The following is a 17,023-nucleotide window of genomic DNA, read 5'->3' on the forward strand; positions in this document are numbered from 1 at the left end:
ACCCTTGTTTCTAGTCTTGCCCTCTGGAGCAACAAAGAACAACTCTGCTCCATTTTCTGCATAACAGCATTTCAGTTACTTGAAGACTGCTGTCTCCATTTCTGAACTGTTAGGACCAACCTAGATATGTCATTGTAATTGTATGGTGGCTGCTGCTGCTGCTGAAACATAGCAGCTACTCTTCTGTCATAAATCATACAAACCATCCATACCATGACATGATGTGTTTTGCCATAGCTTTGGCCACAGAGGGCAGAAAAACATGGGTGTCATGTCATCAGGATGTGATGGGTAATTTTTCATTACCATTGTAAGTAAACATTTATGTACCACCTTTACCATGATTTCAAGGCTGCCTGCAGTAAGTAAAAGATACAAAGAGGAAAACAGTACAATAAATTGGCAGAAAATAAAAGCGTCAATGAAATTCTGCTTAATGCTGCAGGAGGGTCTGCTATAGAGCTACTATAATGCCTAAAGTTCAGCTTGTTGTTGCTCTGAAAAAAGGAAGTGGTGTAATGGTGTGTGCAGTGGTACATTTTGATGTGCAGGTGCTCATTGTGAGATAGCATGACTATGGGCTCCAAGGAAAGTTAAACAAAACGGCAGGCAGCTGTGTTGATCTCTGTCTATATGAGTGTGTGTGTGTGTGCATTATATACATACATATACACACACACACACACACACACACACCAAGAGCAGCATTATACCCAACTAATTAGGGTCAATTGACAATCAGAGTAGTGAGCTGTCAAAGGGCAGTATAAAGCTGATGGGTCTTAACTGCCCATTCAAGACCAAGCCACTCCAAAATAGCTGGCATTTGAACAGGGATAGTTCACAATGGGGCTGTTCGCACAATATGAACGGCGCATGCGGTTGTCATTTTGCATATGCAACCTTCACTCGGTAGTTTTTGTCTTGTGCGAACCTGCTGAGCGTGGGTTATGTGAGGGTTCTGACCCAAGTCGGAAAGAGCACGTAAACATTCTTTCAGCCATGTGGAGCCCTCCTACATGGCTGTGGCTTTTGTAACAGGCTTGCAGGAAATGGAACATTTTAATCCGGCCAGCGGAAGTGTCAAAGGAATATTAGATTCAGGTAGAACTGAAGCTCAATGTGGTGTTACGCTGTCCTCTTTCTTGCCTGGCTGTTATGCTCAACCTCTGGGCAACACATTGCTGTTTTTCATGACCTTGAAACTGGTTGAACACCAGCAGTCAAAAGTGGTAAGGCAAGACCCTTTTTAAGTCATGAGCCTTCTACTCTGCCTCCAGAGTAGAGAGCCTTCAGAGGATTCCACACCCTGACCAACCTTGGCCACCTCAAGCAAATTCTATCTATGTGGAAAGATGTAGTTGGTTAGTTAGTAGCTTTCTGAAGAGCGTACATCCTTGCTGTAGCAGCGGGTGCAAAAGCCAAGTTGCAGTTGCTGTCTAGATAGACTGTTAAACTGTGGTGCACCATACTGAATTTGCATATCACGCTGGCATGTGCTTATGAACCACTCCAATATTTATTTTATTTTCTCTATGGCACAGGACAAAGCAGCCTGAACATGGAGCATTTTTAGTGTCTGAAGGTCCACCATAATATAGTACCATGTGAAGAGTCATGGAACCTTCTGTGGAGAAGTATATATGAGCCTTTCCCAACCTGGGATGCTCCGGATGTGTTGAATTACAAGTCCTGTCATTTCCAGCCTGGATGGGGCTGATGGGAATTGTAGTCCAACACATCTGGAAGGCACCAGGTTAAGAACATAAGAGCCATACTGGATCAGACCAAGGGTCCATCTAGTCTAGCATTCTGTTCACACAGTGGCCAACCAGCTGCCCATGGGTAACTCACAAGCAAGACATGAGTGCAACAGCATCCTCCTGCCCATCATCCTTCCCCAGCAAGTGGTGTACATAGGCATACTGCCTCTGATACCGGTGGTAGCACATAGCCATCAGGACTAGTAGACATTGATAGCCTTCTCCTCAATGAGCTTTGTCCAATTCCATTTTAAAGCCATCCAAATTGGCAGGCAGTGCTACATCTTGTGGAAGTGAATCCCAAAGTTTAACAATGCTCTGTGTGAAGAAGTACTCCCATTTATCTGTCCTGAATCTCCCACCAATCAGCTTCATGGGATGACCCTGGGTTCTAGTTATTATGAGAGAGGGAGAAAAATGCCTCCCTATCCACATTCTCCACACCACGCATAATTTCGTACACCTCTAGGGTTGTACAAAAGGTTAGTGTACAATGCAGCCTGTATAGTTAGTTTTGCTGGGAGCGGGGCTTGTTTTACAAATCAGCTGCTGTTAGTTGTGATCTTTTAAAAAATGTATACCAAGGTACTTGAATGGTTTGCGGGGAAAGGTCTGTAGTGTTTTACATCCACTGTGAGCTGAAGATGTGCTGACGCCATTGGAATTTTTATTCTTCCATAGCAAAGTTGACAGTAGCAGCAATGAAGTACTCTTTGTCCTTTTTGCTTTAAAAAATAAATAAATTAGACTTAACCTGACAGAGAACTGGTTTCAGGATGCTCACCAATAATCCAGACTTCAGTTACTAGAATTACATATTTCTTTGCCTGTGCTGAATTAGGGAGAGGCATAACTTCAGTCCTTTGTGCTGTGTTCATGTCTTTGTGGTGGTTTCCTCCTTAATCTTTTCTTTAATGTAATTTCCTCCTTGTGCAAAGTGAATGAAGGACACATAATCCTCTCTAGAGAAATTATTAAATTAAACTGTGAGATTATGGGTGGGGAACATTTACATTAACAGAAAATTGTTGTTTAAACTTGCTTTAAGTATCTTCCTGAAATTATTTGCTTCAATGTGTTAGTCATCAGAGGTTTCGTTTTTAGGAAACATGGATAGGTTCATTCTTCAGCAACCAAAAAGAAGATGAGTAGCTGAAGAGGCGCGTGCGTGCGTCTGTATGTTTGCATGAATGGTGTAGATGGTGTGCATAGCACACACAAATACTGCCTTAATTCTACGAACATAGATAATTTGCTACCCTTGCAAATCCCCTTTCCATCAATTCCAGGAGACTGGAAGAGTGTGAAAGGGACAAATCCTCAGTGCCTCCTTTCTAGCAGAGGGGTGTCTTGTCTTGTCTTGCCATCTGCTTGAGCCCCAGCTGCTATTATGAGGTAATGCTTGTATTGCACGCTTCAGATGAAAGATGTAAAAATGTGTCTCTTTCAGACTTTCCTAGTCACCTGTCTTGCATTATGCATGTACTAGACTTCTGCTTTCTGTCTACTGGGGAAGGAATCTGACAATTGGTACCTTAGGTGAATCAGTGGATGATGCAGAGCTTCTATCATCTGTCCACCCACCCACCCATCCTTCCATCCATCCTCTTTAAACTATAGTGGATAAAGCAAACTCGTGTGAGTAAAGGGAGTGCTCCATCCTCGCCCCTTTATCATCTGCTCCAGATGAGAAAGAGAGAGCCTCTTGTTGAGGGTGAAGGAGGAGAGTGCAAAAGCTGGTTTGAAACTCAACATTAAAAAAACGAAGATCATGGCCTCTGTCCCCATCACTACCTGGCATATAGAAGGGGAAGAAATGGAAGCAGTGACAGATTTTATTTTCTTGGGCTCCATGATCACCGCAGACGGTGACTGTAGCCATGAAATTAAAAGATGCTTGCTCCTTGGGAGGAAAGCTATGGCAAACCTAGACAGCATAGTAAGAAGCAGAGACATCACCTTGCCAACAAAGGTCCGTCTAATCAAAGCTATGGTTTTCCCAGTAGTAATGTATGGCTGTGAGAGCTGGACTATAAGGAAGGCTGAGCGCCGAATAATTGATGCTTTCGAACTGTGGTGCTGGAGAAGACTCTTACGAGTCCCCTGGACTTCAAGGAGGTCCAATCAGTCCATCCTAAAGGAAATCAACCCTGAGTGCTCATTGGAAGGACAGATAATGAAGCTGAAGCTCAAATATTTTGGCCACCTAATGCGAAGAGGAAACTCTCTGGAAAAGACCCTGATGCTGAGAAAGACTGAAGGCAAAAGGATAAGGGGACGGCAGAGGATGAGATGGCTAGATAGCATAACCGTTGCAATGAATATGGACTTGAGCACGCTCCGAGAGAGAGCGCAGGACAGGAAGGCCTGGCGTGCTATGGTCCATGGGGTCACGAAGAGTCGGACACGACTGAACGACTGAACAAAAACAAGATAGGGGCTGCTGTGTAAGCCCTGCTGAATAGTCCTTGCACAGTGACCTGGTTTGGATGTAACAACAACCCAGAATACAGTTTGCGTATGGGTTTCCATGGAATTGTGGGTTGTTACTGAATCATGAGTTGTTATGCATGAACCCTACACTATGGTTTAACTATGGTTTGTCAACCATGAACAACCCAGAGTTCACAACCCAACAACGTACCATCGGTTCTCTTCCTGGGTTGTTCATGATTAACAACCCATAGTTAAATCATAGTGAAAGGTTCACATGTAACAACAACCCAGGATTCAACAACAACCCATGCTGTAAGTTATTACATGTGAACCAGGCAGATTCTTTTCCTTTCTGCAAGGCTGAATTTTTAAAAAGCCAAATAAATTTGCAAGGAAGTGATTCATCTGTTAATCATCATCTTGTGATACAGAAAACAAAGCAATGACATCATAGCTGAATGTGTGAAACTTGTTCAAAAAGACCAGGAGAAACAGAAAGGGAGGTGAGGTTGCACTGTATGTGAAAAATACATATCTCTGCACAGAAATACAGAAGGATGAGCTTGGTAGCCCCATCGAGAGCATCTGGATCAAAATAAATGGAGCAAAGAATAAAAGGAACCTGATGGTCGGAGTCTACTACCGGCCACCCAATCAAGGAGAAGATGAGGATGAAACTTTTAAAAAGCAAATAGCCAATGTTTTAAGGAAGCATGATGTAGTAGTAATGGGGCACTTCGATTTCCCCGATATTTGTTGGGAGACAAATTCTTCAAAACATGGCCCCTCCAGGAAATTCCTGACTTGTGTGTCGGATAACTTCCTCCTACAGAAAGTAGAGGAAGGAACTAGAGGATCGGCTATCCTTGACTTGATCCTATCCAGCAGAGATGACTTAGTGGATCAAGTAGCAGTTACAGGAACTCTGGGGTAAAGCGACCATATTGTACTTGAGTTCTTGGTTCTAAGGGAAGCAAAAGCTGAGTGTAGCCAAACGCGTACACCCTGGATTTTAGGAAAGCTGATTTTCATAAACTCAGAACAATGATCAGTAAGGTCCCATGGCAAGTGACGCTAACGAGAAAAGGAGTCCAAGATGGGTGGGAGCTTTTAAAAAAAGAAATTCTCAAGACACCATTACAAACAATTCCAACAAGAAGAAAAGGTGGAAGACAACAGAAGAAGCCAATGTGGCTTCACAGAAAGCTTAGAGATGAAAACAAAAAAGGACACATATAGGAAGTGGAAAGAAGGCCAAGTAACAAAGGAAGAGTGCAGGCAGGTAGCACAGAATTGCAGGGATGGCGTCAGGAAGGCTAAAGCTGAGAACGAGCTGAGGTTAGCGAGGGATGCTTAAAAACAACAAAAAGGCTTTCTTCAGCTACGTAAAGGCAGAGGAAATAAATGGTTGTTCAGCTATTAAATACGGATGGAAAATGATAACAGATGACAAAGAAAAGACAGAGGTGCTCAATTCCTACATTGGCTCAGTCTTCTCCCAAAAGAGGGTCTGTGACCCCCCTGGCAAAGGTGAAATACAGGCTGAAGGGGCAGGATTGCAGCTTGAGATTGATAGGCATATGGTCAAGGAACACCTAATTACTTTGAATGAGTTCAAATCTCCAGGGCCAGATGAACTGCATCCTAGAGTAATAAAGGAACTGGCAGAAGAACTCTCAGAACCACTGTCTATTCTCTTTGAGAAATCATAGAGGACGGGTGAAGTGCCAGATGACTGGAAGAGGGCTAATGTTGTCTCTATCTTCAAAAAGGGTAAAAAGGAGGAACCTGGGAACTACAGACCAGTCAGTCTGACATCAATCCCTGGGAAAATTCTGCAGCAGATGATAAAGCAATCCATCTGGAAGTACCTTGAAAACAATGCAGTGATTACTCAACGCCAACATGGATTTGTCAAGAACAAGTCCTGCCAGACGAATCTGATCTCATTTTTGGATCAAGTAAGCTCCCTTGTGGACTGTGGGAATGCTGTAGACATCATATCCCTCAACTTCAGCAAAGCTTTCGACAAAGTGCCCCATGATATCCTGATGAGCAAACTAGCTCAAAGTGGGCTAGATGAAACAACGATCCGGTGGATCCACAGTTGGCTACACAATCGGACTCAAAGAGTGCTTATCAATGGGATCTTCTCAAACTGGGGAGAGGTAACGAGTGGGGTACTGCAGGGCTCAGTCCTGGACCCAGTGCTGTTCAACATTTTTATTAATGACTTGGAGGAGGAGGTGCAGGGAATGCTGATCAGATTTGCAGATGACACAAAATTGGGCGGGATAGCTAATACTTTGGAAGACAGAAACAAAATTCAAAGTGATCTTGATAGACTGGAGCACTGGGTAGAAAACAGAATGACATTTAATAGGGATAAATGCCAAGTTCTGCACCTAAGAAACCAAATGCACAGTTGCAAGATGGGGAATACGTGGCTCAACAACACTACAAGTGAGAAGGATCTTGGAATTGTTGTCGATCACAAGCTGAATATGAGCCAACAATGTGATGTGGCTGCAAAAAAGGCAAATGCTACTTTGAGCTGCATTAATAGAAGCATAGCTTCCAAATCCCAGAAAGTACTAGTTCCCCTCTATTCAGCACTGGTTAGGCCTCATCTGAAGTACTGTGTCCAGTTCTGGGCACCACACTTAAGAAGGATGCAGACAAACTGCAGAGGGTTCCGAGGAGAGCAACAAAGATGATCAGGGGACTGGAAACAAAGCCCTATGAAGAGAGACTGAAAGAACTGGGCATGTTTAGCCTTGAGAAGACTGAGGGGAGATCTGATAGCACTCTTCAAGTACTTGAAAGGTTGTCACAGAGAGGAAGGCCAGGATCTCTTCTCAATCATTCCAGAGTGCAGGACACGGAATAATGGGCTCAAGTTACAGGAAGCCAGATTTATGCTGAACATCAGGAAAAACTTCCTGACTATTAGAGCAATACAACAATGGAACCAATTATCTAGGGAGGTAGTGGGCTGTCCCACACTGGAGGCATTCAAGATGAGGCTGGACAGCCATCTGTCAGGGATGCTCTGACTTGGATTCCTGCATTGAGCAGGGGGTTGGACCCGATGGCCTTGTAGGCCCTTTCCAACCCTACTGTTCTATGATTCTATGTGTGCGTACAGGCACTGTAGAGCCAGGCCCCTTCCCTCCTTTTCAGCATTTTGTGTGTGTTTGGTGCAAGTGGGAACTAGGGATGCCCACCGCTGGGAAATCCATTCTCTTTAAGCCTGATGGATTACCGTAGCGTTTCCAGTCTGGTAAGTGGGGACAGATTGCATTGGAATTTTTTCTGTATTCCTGGAAAATTTTGTGCATTTTTCCTAGGTTCTGCCATTTGCTCAAATTGTAATTTGCACAGTTTAAAAAAATGGATCTTGAAATGTGTACTAATGTCATATTTTAAACAAAAAAAATTGCCACTCTTGCGCAACTGCACAAGACCGTAGGTCCATCTGTCTGCTGTATAGCTCAGCAGAGGCCTATTCCCCTCTTGTCAATATCCTTGTCAGTTTCATTATCTCCACACATTACTTCCTTTAGCACAGCACAGCCATATTCCCTTCCAGTCAAACAACTTGTCAATTTCCTGCCCTCAACCCAATTCCTCTATTCAAGATGGGCTGCTGCGGTTACTGCAAATGGGAGCCAGGAAAAAGGGGTGGAGGCTACATTTGTGGTAAAAACACTTTGAGACTCGGACAAGTATGCAATGGAAGTAGGGTACCCCCAAGTGTCAGTTCAACACTTCAAACTCTGATGATCAGGTTGCTAAGTGGGTGATCTGTTCCTCTTTTCCTGAGCTGTCAGTGTCAAAACGTTCACAAGTTATCCACTGCCAAGTGCTCTGACATCCCTAGTGGGAACATGCTGCTCATATTATGCCAGTACTTCATCTTCATTGGCTGCCAGTCCATTTCTGGGTCCAATTCAGTATTGTTTTTAACCTTGAAAGCCCTAAATGGTTTGGGGCCAGGTTAACTGAGTGTCCTCCCAAATCTATTTGCCTGAGCCTTAAGGTCATCATCTGAAGCCCTCCTCCAGGTGCTGCCACCAAATGAGGCAAGGAAGGTGATACTTTTCAGTGGTGGCACCCCGCTTTGTGGAATGCTCTCCTGAGAGAGGCTTGCCTGGCACCGACCTTATGGTCTTTCCAGCACCAGGTGAAGACCTTCTTATTCTTCTAGGCATTTTAAGAACTGCTTTTAATGTTTTTAGTATTTTATTCTGCTGTTGGCTTTAATTCAGTTTTATGATGTTGTAATGGTTTTATTCTTTACTGCTGGTTTTATCCTGGGAATGTGTGTGTGTGTGTGTGTGTGTATGTATTTGTTTTAATGTTGATATTTTATTTTCTAATGTATTGTACACCACCCAGAAAACTTTGGTTATTGGGTGATTTAAAAATATAGTACATAAACAAATTAAATATATGCCTAACATCTTCTTCTTCTGTATATCTTTCCAGGATGTGATCGTTGGCAGCCTGATCTCAGTGCTATTAACTGCTCTTGCTTATCCTACTTGGGATCTCATCGATCACCTGATGCTAACTAGCCCTTTGTGCCCTGTGTTCTGCATCACTGTGCCCCTCCTCTTATGCTACAACTACCCCAAACTAAATTATTATAGCCCTACAAGAGCAGACACCACCACTGTTCTAGGAGCTGGGGCAGGAGCCACCATAGGGTTCTGGATAAATCATCGCTTTGTCTCAGATGCTTTGGCTGAAGTTGCCACACACCATATTCTGACAGTCACCAGTAAAATGCTCTTGATGGTGCTTGCAAAGTTTTTGGTGGGAACTGGTGTACTGGTGGTCACACGGCAGATCATAAAAAACTTGGCCCTTAAATCGCTGTGTTCCTGGTACAAGGTATCTATTAATGATCTTAAAGCTCTGCAGCAAATCAAAATTGAAGTGCCCTATAAATTTATAACCTATTCTTCCATTGGCCTGAATGCTACTGCGCTTGTGCCATTACTGCATAAGTTTTTGGGTTTAAATTGAATGCTGTGCATTCCCCCCCCCCCCCAGGAATAACCCAGATTATGAGATGTAACAAATGCGTGCCATGGTAAAGACTTGGGGAAAAAAAGCATTGTGCCTTTCTGCATAGCTAGTATCAGAGATCTGAAAGGAGCTTCTTAGTAGTCTAGTATGCTGCAGTGGAGGGTGGTTAGATATTTAGCAGCTTCTCCCCAGCTCTAGCAGTTCTGTGAGCTTTACGGGGTTTCCCAAACCTCAAGCCAAGTGTTAACACCCGATACACCAGAAGCAAGATTCCACAAGTCCAGTGTAGTTGAAGGGTTCGCTACATGGGGAGGCTCAAGCCATACGGAGAATAAGATGCAGTGTAAAGGACACCGTGATATGGGCATTGCAGCTGGTTTGGCACAGAATCAGGTTGCCCAGCTAGCAAGATGTTTTGAACCTTGAATTAATAACCTGGAAAACAGACTTCTGGGCATACCAAATGCACCTGTGTGGGTGTGGGACTTTTGCTTTGTTAAATCAGTGTTGTGATGCCCTTAATGCTCCCTCCTAATGTTGGGCAAGACTGACAGTCTTCTGTGACAGGGTTTTGTGTTGGTTGCCCAAGTACAGCAGCAATCTTGTGACAGGTTTTGAATCTAAATGCTGATCTGGACTCCCATGCAGGGCCAGGATCAAGGGTAGGTAGGCATGGTCGGGCACTAGCCGAGGATCCACACCCCAGCAGGGGCCCACTGACATGAGATGCCTGGAGTTGCTCCTCCTCTTCACCTTTGTAAACTTCTGGCTCATCTGCCTCTTGCTCTGGTCCAGACAATGGTGGTGGTGAGGAGAAAGACCTATGCCAGCCAAGCAAGCAAGTGGTAGCAATGTGAGAAAAAGGAGGAAGAGCAAGTCACTGCTGGTAATGGTGGTGAGAAGGAAAGACTCAATAAGACAGCGCCCTCAAAAACCTGGAGCTGGCACTGATCCCGTGGTGCCCTTGGACAAGTTCTGTGCCACTTTTAGCTTTAATTTTTCCTACCAGAAAATGCAACAGATTGTTCAGCTGCTCAACAGCTCTTACTCTCGAGTTTGGAGGAAGTTCTTCAGTGTTAAATGTCCCATGGTTAGGAATACTGTCAGCTTCTGAAGCTGTGCTGTGGCATGGTTTCCAGCTCTGCAGTCTTGCAGCAATGCATGCTCTTCTTGAATTGCCCTGTCATAGCTGCTGAATTGCTCAGTGGGCCATTGAGGAACAAAGCACAAGGACCTCTGAATTTAATGGCAAGTGCAAATGTATCATGGTTTCAAGCTTTTTATTTGTGTTAACCAGTGAGTAACACTGCTAGACTTTCATATCTTTTTCTCTGGCCTCCACTAATCACTTCTGTGCAAACTGATATTTCCTATTGCAGCTGAAGGCTTTAACCAAGAACACTAGAACAGCTACTGCCTTTTTTAAAAAAGTTTTTTAAAAAGCTTCCCTATACTGGAGCTTTAGGACAGGATGGAACTAGAAGGGTTTGGTGCAAAAACAAAACAGGAAGGACATCTCAATTCTAAGCATATTGGCATATTGCTATCAGACTGCAGCTTTGCATAGACTCCTCCAATAGGGAAGCAAATATAGTACAATTTCAGAACCTTTACATTGAAGGGAATTTTGACTTACAGGCCTGGCAAATAGCTGGAATCTAAATGCTGACATAACTTTAAAACAAACCATGAAAAAAAACACCAACCCAAACCTAGCAGCTGCTTAGAAAGAGAGAGGATTTAGTGTTAAACTAGGTTTAAATTAGTATATCCTGACATTTGAACTTCCATCATAAGAAATACAGGCCTGATGAGCTTTCCTCTCTCCCAGCCTCTTTATGCTTTGGATGTGTTCTGTAATAGATGGGTTGTATTAAGGCCAAACACCTGAAGACCATGAAGTTCTCATGTCAAATCAGACATTCTTCTGGGCAGAATTAGACAAGGAAAACATGGGGCTCCTAGCACTAAGTTGTCCTTGTGATGTTAATGCACAGGAACTTGCAGGGGAGAGCTGGCCATTGGCAAGGGTAGTGAATTCTTCCAGCATCTAATTCCCCTCTCTCCACCTAATCTGGGTTTAAAAAATCAAGAGGTGAGCACAGGTTTTTTTTTGCCGGGGGGAGGTTTTCATGTGAGAAACACCCTTGCATCTTGCCAGTTGGCTATCCTCTGTATTCCCACCTCAGGCCTTGAGAGCATGTTTGTGCAGAAATAGGGTCTAGTTCAGTCCTCAGGGAAATAAATAGCAAATAGATTTCTTAGTTGTGAGCTGGTCTTCCCCATGGCTTCTGATTTAGCTGCAGCTGTTTTCTGTGCTTTTAGTTACAGAGCTGCTTTTCCAAATTGCACTTATTTTATTCTATTTCATGAACACATGTATATGCTCAGATTTATAAACTACAACCTGCACAATGTCTATTTTTGTATCATTTTACTGTCAGTTGTGAAATATGTAAAGTATATCTTGAAAATTGGTCGTCTCTAGCTTTATTCAAACCTTAATGTTTTCAGAAACTTTATTTTGTATTAAAGTGTATTTTGTCATGTATCAGCATTCATCAGCATATTATTCAATACTTACCTATAGCAAGGGTTCACAACCCACAGGCCCACCTATCCCTGCAACAACCCTGCTGACTCAGCAGCACTGGGAAAGTGATCCCTCCCTCAATGCCCCCAAAGCAACTGGGATCACTGCTGACGTCAGCAGGGAAGCAGTGATCCTGCTGGGGCCAAGAGGGGGCTTTATCATCTCTGCGACACAAAGGAACTGGGATCACTGCTTTCCTGATGCATTAGAATGGGCTTAAGCTGCAGTTGGGGTGCCCCCCCCCTCGAATCCAAACTCTGAATATTCTACAGGACAAGTTGTATAAATCAGCGAACCCAATTACTACTCGCCAACCACTGAAGGTCAATTCATGTACTCAGACTGTATACAATAGCATGTTGAGCTCTGTAGCGGGGACTGTCCTCTGACATTCTCATTAGTAGCTCTATTTATCCAACTTGAACCTTTGAAAGGGACTTGCATCACGTCCACAACCCAAAGAATCCCTTTAGGCATATACAAATTACACAAATATATTGGAGGAGTCATATTTTAATTTTTTCTTTGCTGGTGGTATAGGAAAAGCCATGGGGTGGGGTAACTGGTTCACCTTGCAGCACAAGGCTACTTCCATTAAACTCAGATACCACACAGCACAGATGGTGCCCACCTCCCAGCCCTCCCCATTGGAGTTTTAAGTCTAGGAGTAGGTAAATGCAGAACCCTCAAGTTTTATTTTGATCCCTTATTTTCCAGTGAAACAGACTGATGTGCAACTGTAACTACTGTAGAAACTTGTTCACAAAATTGCTCTAGTTTGCAAGGAATACATATTTCACTGACGTGCCCTTTTCTAACTATTGAAGAGCTCCTGCAAATTTATACAAGGAAAGCTCAATTCCTCAGTTCTGTTCACATTTGTTCAACATTTGCTATAATAAATTATTGTATTTCATGCAAGAAGAATAGAATGAAATTCCTGTTATGCAGCTACAATCAGTTACAGTCTGAAGTTTAGCCTCTGGAACCTTCTGGAAAACACATGTGTTCTGTCAGTACATTGAACTTCTGACTCAAATCTATTAAAGAAAAGTCATGTTTTGTTACTAAAATCAACCATATTGCACTGAAGGAACTTTGATTTAAAAAAAAAAAAGATCATGACAAGAGCTCTAGCTCATTAAAAGTAGGGACAAGCGCCTGACAATAGTAGAAGACCAGGACAAATGTGAACTGAAGAAGGATGTTGCTTTCCAGATTTCACAAGAAAGGTTCAACTGTGATTTCTAGAGCAGAGCAGGGCATGGTGAGCTCAAATTTGGTGATAACATCAGGGTGGAGGACTCCTAGGTTCCCGATGCTCTGCCCTTTGGCAAAGATCTCAGCACAGCGGCCAGGGAAAAAAGCAGAGCCTAAAAGAAAAAGAAGGGGGAATTAATGTTTCTTCGGGGAAAAAATGGCACGAGACTAAACATCAAGAACAAACATGATTGTGTTATAACAATTTCTGCTAAAACAATGAAAAATGGCTTTTCATGTTGTAGCAATAACAGAACTGGACTATGACAGAGGTGAAGAGCATTTTTTAAAAAAGGAGAATACATCCTTAATAAGTAGATGTATTTCACTTCAAAATACATTTGGCACTGTTTTGCCTACAGTCCAAGATCAGGGTAAATCAGAATAGTATAGCAAGAGCAGTGCAAAACGAGAGAGGCTAAATATACTGTGAATCAAAGTTACATGTCCATGTTTTCTGGGGGGCTGATGACTAGGGCAATAAAGCTGCTAGTTTTCAGGCAACCAGTCTTATAATAGCACAAATAGAGGTTTAGCTCACTGCAGCTGAAGTGGCTCTACCTTGTACTATATTTCCACTTCTTAAACTGTCTTGTATTCCTCTTCAAATCCTCTGAAACTGTAATAAAACTAAGGATGAATCCATGCTTTTTTATCATGGTAAAGTCATCACACAGTAACTTCACATCAGAATTCCATGGTAAATTGTTCATGCAACACAGCTCTGATATAGGGAAAAATGTTAGCTGCATTATGTGGATTTTTTTTTAAATTCATTGTCCATGTGGTAGCTGTTTCATAAGAATCCACTGCCATATAAAAACAGAATGATAAAGTTATCTGAAGAAAAAGAAATAGAAGACTGTGGATGGGCACTGTGCCCTAAGATGTGAGGACACTACAATGACCTTCAGGATGCTTTGCAAGTGGTTGTTAGGACCCTTGTCTCACAAGAGTCTCTTCCTTAGGTATCTTGCAACAAAACAACACAGGTTATCTGTGATTGGGTCTCCCAACATATTTTTCTTCCATTAAAAGTTGCAGCAAAGAGTAGGGGAATTTAACCCCTTTCCCTGTATTGGTTCCTTAACTTTATTTATTTATTGCATTTATATCCCGCCTTTTTTCCTCTTGCAAGGAACCCAAGGCGGCTTACATTATCCTCCTCCTCTCCGTTTTATCCTTGCAACAACAGCCCTGTGAGGTAGGTTGGGCTGAGAGTGTGTGACTGGCCCAAAGTCACCCAGTGAGCTTCCATGGCCGAGTGGGGACTAGAACCCGGATCTTCCAGCTCCCAGTCCAACACTCTTGCCACTACACCACACTTTAACCATTCCCCTGCCTGAGTTTTATTATAATAATACAAATTTATATTGTGCTTTATACCAGAGTGCATTCCAATTAACCGCAAAACATACAATAATATAAACAAAGTCAATAATTTCACATTAAATAAACTACTAATCAAAATTTTAGCTACTTACAACCAATCAATCAAAACAACCAACCAATTTGAAACCCAAGTATAAACCAATTGTTCCTCACTCCATACACCAGCGCCTACAACTCTGACTTGAACAAATAAGTTTTCAAGCTTCATTTAAATTTGTTGAACTCTGGTTCCATATGGTGGTAGAATGGGAGAGAATTCCACAATCGTGGGGCAAGATGAGAGAATGCTTGGAGCCTACAATTTGCCACTTTAGTCCAAGGAACCACCAAGAGTCCGGAATCTGTGGACTAAGTTCTCCTAAGAGGCACATGCCCCACAACCAACTCCGCCAAATAACTGGAGAGGGAAAGACGCAGGGCCTTAAAAATCAAGACAAGGAGTTTAAGTTGTGCCCTTGCCCTAACAGGCAACCAATGCAATGCCCTGCGATAGTGGGAAACATGGGAATAACATGGGCTAATATTACCCACATTTTGGCCCTGAGCTGTGCAAATCTCCTGGTGGTGCATAAATATTAGTAGCAGCCTGAAGCCAGAGACCAGCTGGGTGGTGAAGCCGTGGTCCTCCAGGTGTTGCTGGACTATAACTCTTGAGCACCCACCATGTTGGCTGAGGCTGGTGGGAGTTTGAATCCACCAAGGGGCTCCCAAACCTCTGAAACACAGGGCCAGTTTCTGCAAAAAGAAAGAGAGACAGAGACAGAGAGAGAGAGAAAGAAAGAGATAGAGAAAGAGAGAAAGAGAGAAAGAGAGAGAGAGAGAGAGAGAGAAAGAAAGAAAGAAAGAAAGAAAGAAAGAAAGTCCTACAATGACTGCTACATGGATCTCCACATTTATTAAGCTTTTAACCCAACGGCTTCATTACAGTTCAGAGGTATTCTTTAAAAGGGTGTGTTTGCATCAGGGCCAGACTAACCCTCTCCTCAGTTGCAAGGGATGTTGCATCCTAGAACAAAGGGGTTAACATAACCAGCAAGCCATATATTTTTTGTAAAGGACCGGATTGTCATCAGGCTTAACGAGGGCCATATTATAGCTCATATTGTCACAATTTCAAACTTTGTATTTGTGTAACAAGGCAAAGTCATGCATAGCCCCAGCTGTTTCTTTTCTTTTTTTTAAGCATCTATATCTGACCTAATCCCCAACAGAAGTTCATGAGCAGCAGGGCTGCTGAAGTCATTGGTTTCAGATAGAGTTGCATTAATGTAAGAGGTCCAAGCTAGGTACTTTAAAAAAAAAGAAGAAGCTATTAGCAAAAGCCCCCATGAAGTATTCCATACTAAGTGGCTCACTAAAATGATCTCGGAGGAGCTGGAAACTATATCTGAGCGATGTACTCCTGCAAACAGCATGTTGAGAGAAGCTGAGCTACAGCAACCTGTGACCATTTCACTTTGATTTAGGGAATTTACCACAAAAGGGAAGATCTTCTATCGAAAATTTCAGTTTAAAGCAAAAAATAAAAAATAAAATCCAACTCTTAAGTTACACCTCAAATTTTGCAACTGCCAGAACCCTGTTGTGTATAAGCCAGATTTGTCAAAGGAGTTACACAGGATTACTCTGTTCCCTGCATTCTAAAAATATATCCACATGGAAATTAAAACCAAAACCTCATTCACATGCACTTAAAGAAGTCGATCAAAACAACAACAAAATTAAAATGTGCTAGAAACTTTAGAATTTTGTTTTTTTCCTGTATGAGAAAGGCAGTAAACCACTTTCAAAAACACATTCCCTTACTAGGATTTAGCTACACATCCCACAAAAATAATGTTAAAAGGATGTTGCGCGATCCTCTTGGGTCTATACCACTTCAGACAGGGGAATCACATGTTTGAATACTCCCCCACCCTGCAATGTCAAAAACTCATGGAAAACTAGTTTGTCAGCAAGAATGGTTGTAGTCTGCCCCCTTTTCCTTGACATAAGACATACATGCACATTGTTTTCTATGTGCAGGGATATGCTAGCAGGCTGGCATATTAATAGCAAAGAGTAGGAAGTGACCAATGCAGGCATATAAAATAAAGAGATAGTGGCCTTCCACCCACTAGCATTTATTTACCAAATTTATATGGCTGCCCATCACCATGTTATCTCCGATGGTTTACAAAGACTAAAAACATGCATATGGCACAGCCAGCATTGTCAGCACAATTGCCATGTTTGCATCATGGACGGGCAAAGGGACAGCATAGGATAAAGCTGCCAGTATGCTTGAGTTGTTTGAGGAACATTCAACCCCTTTCAAAACCACTCTACATGCCCTAAAAATTTTCCATTGCTTTAAGAGACTCTCCTCGATTGATCAGAGGCCTGGATTTATTTGACCTCAGGAGGATTTCCCTTTCAAATACAAAAAAGAAATAGCCTTGGTGAAAAAGGATCCTTGGCAAAATGGCATCCTATACACATACCAACAGCAAGCCTCCATTCTTACAGTAGTAACTAGAAGAGCATTCAGGATGCCACTAAT

At 42.6% G+C, this 17,023-nt stretch overlaps 2 protein-coding genes across 7 annotated transcripts in view; one reads left to right on the top strand and one right to left on the bottom strand.

Annotated features, from left to right (window-relative positions):
* The window catches only part of SGPP2 (sphingosine-1-phosphate phosphatase 2), a 58,420-nt gene extending 46,634 nt beyond the window's left edge, over nt 1-11,786 (top strand). Inside the window, exon 5 of the mRNA XM_084847112.1 lies at nt 8,691-11,786. Coding sequence (XP_084703238.1) covers nt 8,691-9,233 — 543 coding nt within the window. The 3' untranslated portion in view covers nt 9,234-11,786. The remainder of the gene's footprint in view (nt 1-8,690) is intronic.
* FARSB (phenylalanyl-tRNA synthetase subunit beta) overlaps nt 10,501-17,023 on the bottom strand; it is a 46,169-nt gene continuing 39,646 nt past the window's right edge. For 2 of the 6 annotated variants that reach the window (XM_084847109.1, XM_084847105.1), the window contains 2 exons: nt 13,651-13,708; nt 10,507-13,202 (listed from right to left, as the gene is read on the bottom strand). In XM_084847109.1, coding sequence (XP_084703235.1) covers nt 13,172-13,202; nt 13,651-13,708 — 89 coding nt within the window. In that variant the 3' untranslated portion in view covers nt 10,507-13,171. Of the gene's footprint in view, nt 13,203-13,650; nt 13,709-17,023 lie in introns of all 6 variants that reach the window. The other 4 variants (XM_084847108.1, XM_084847103.1, XR_014789579.1 and 1 more) reach the window with 3 other exon arrangements.

This window comes from Heloderma suspectum, chromosome 3, assembly GCF_057233095.1.
Source record: "Heloderma suspectum isolate Gila_16-S chromosome 3, 16-S_ref, whole genome shotgun sequence".
NCBI lineage: Eukaryota > Metazoa > Chordata > Lepidosauria > Squamata > Helodermatidae > Heloderma > Heloderma suspectum.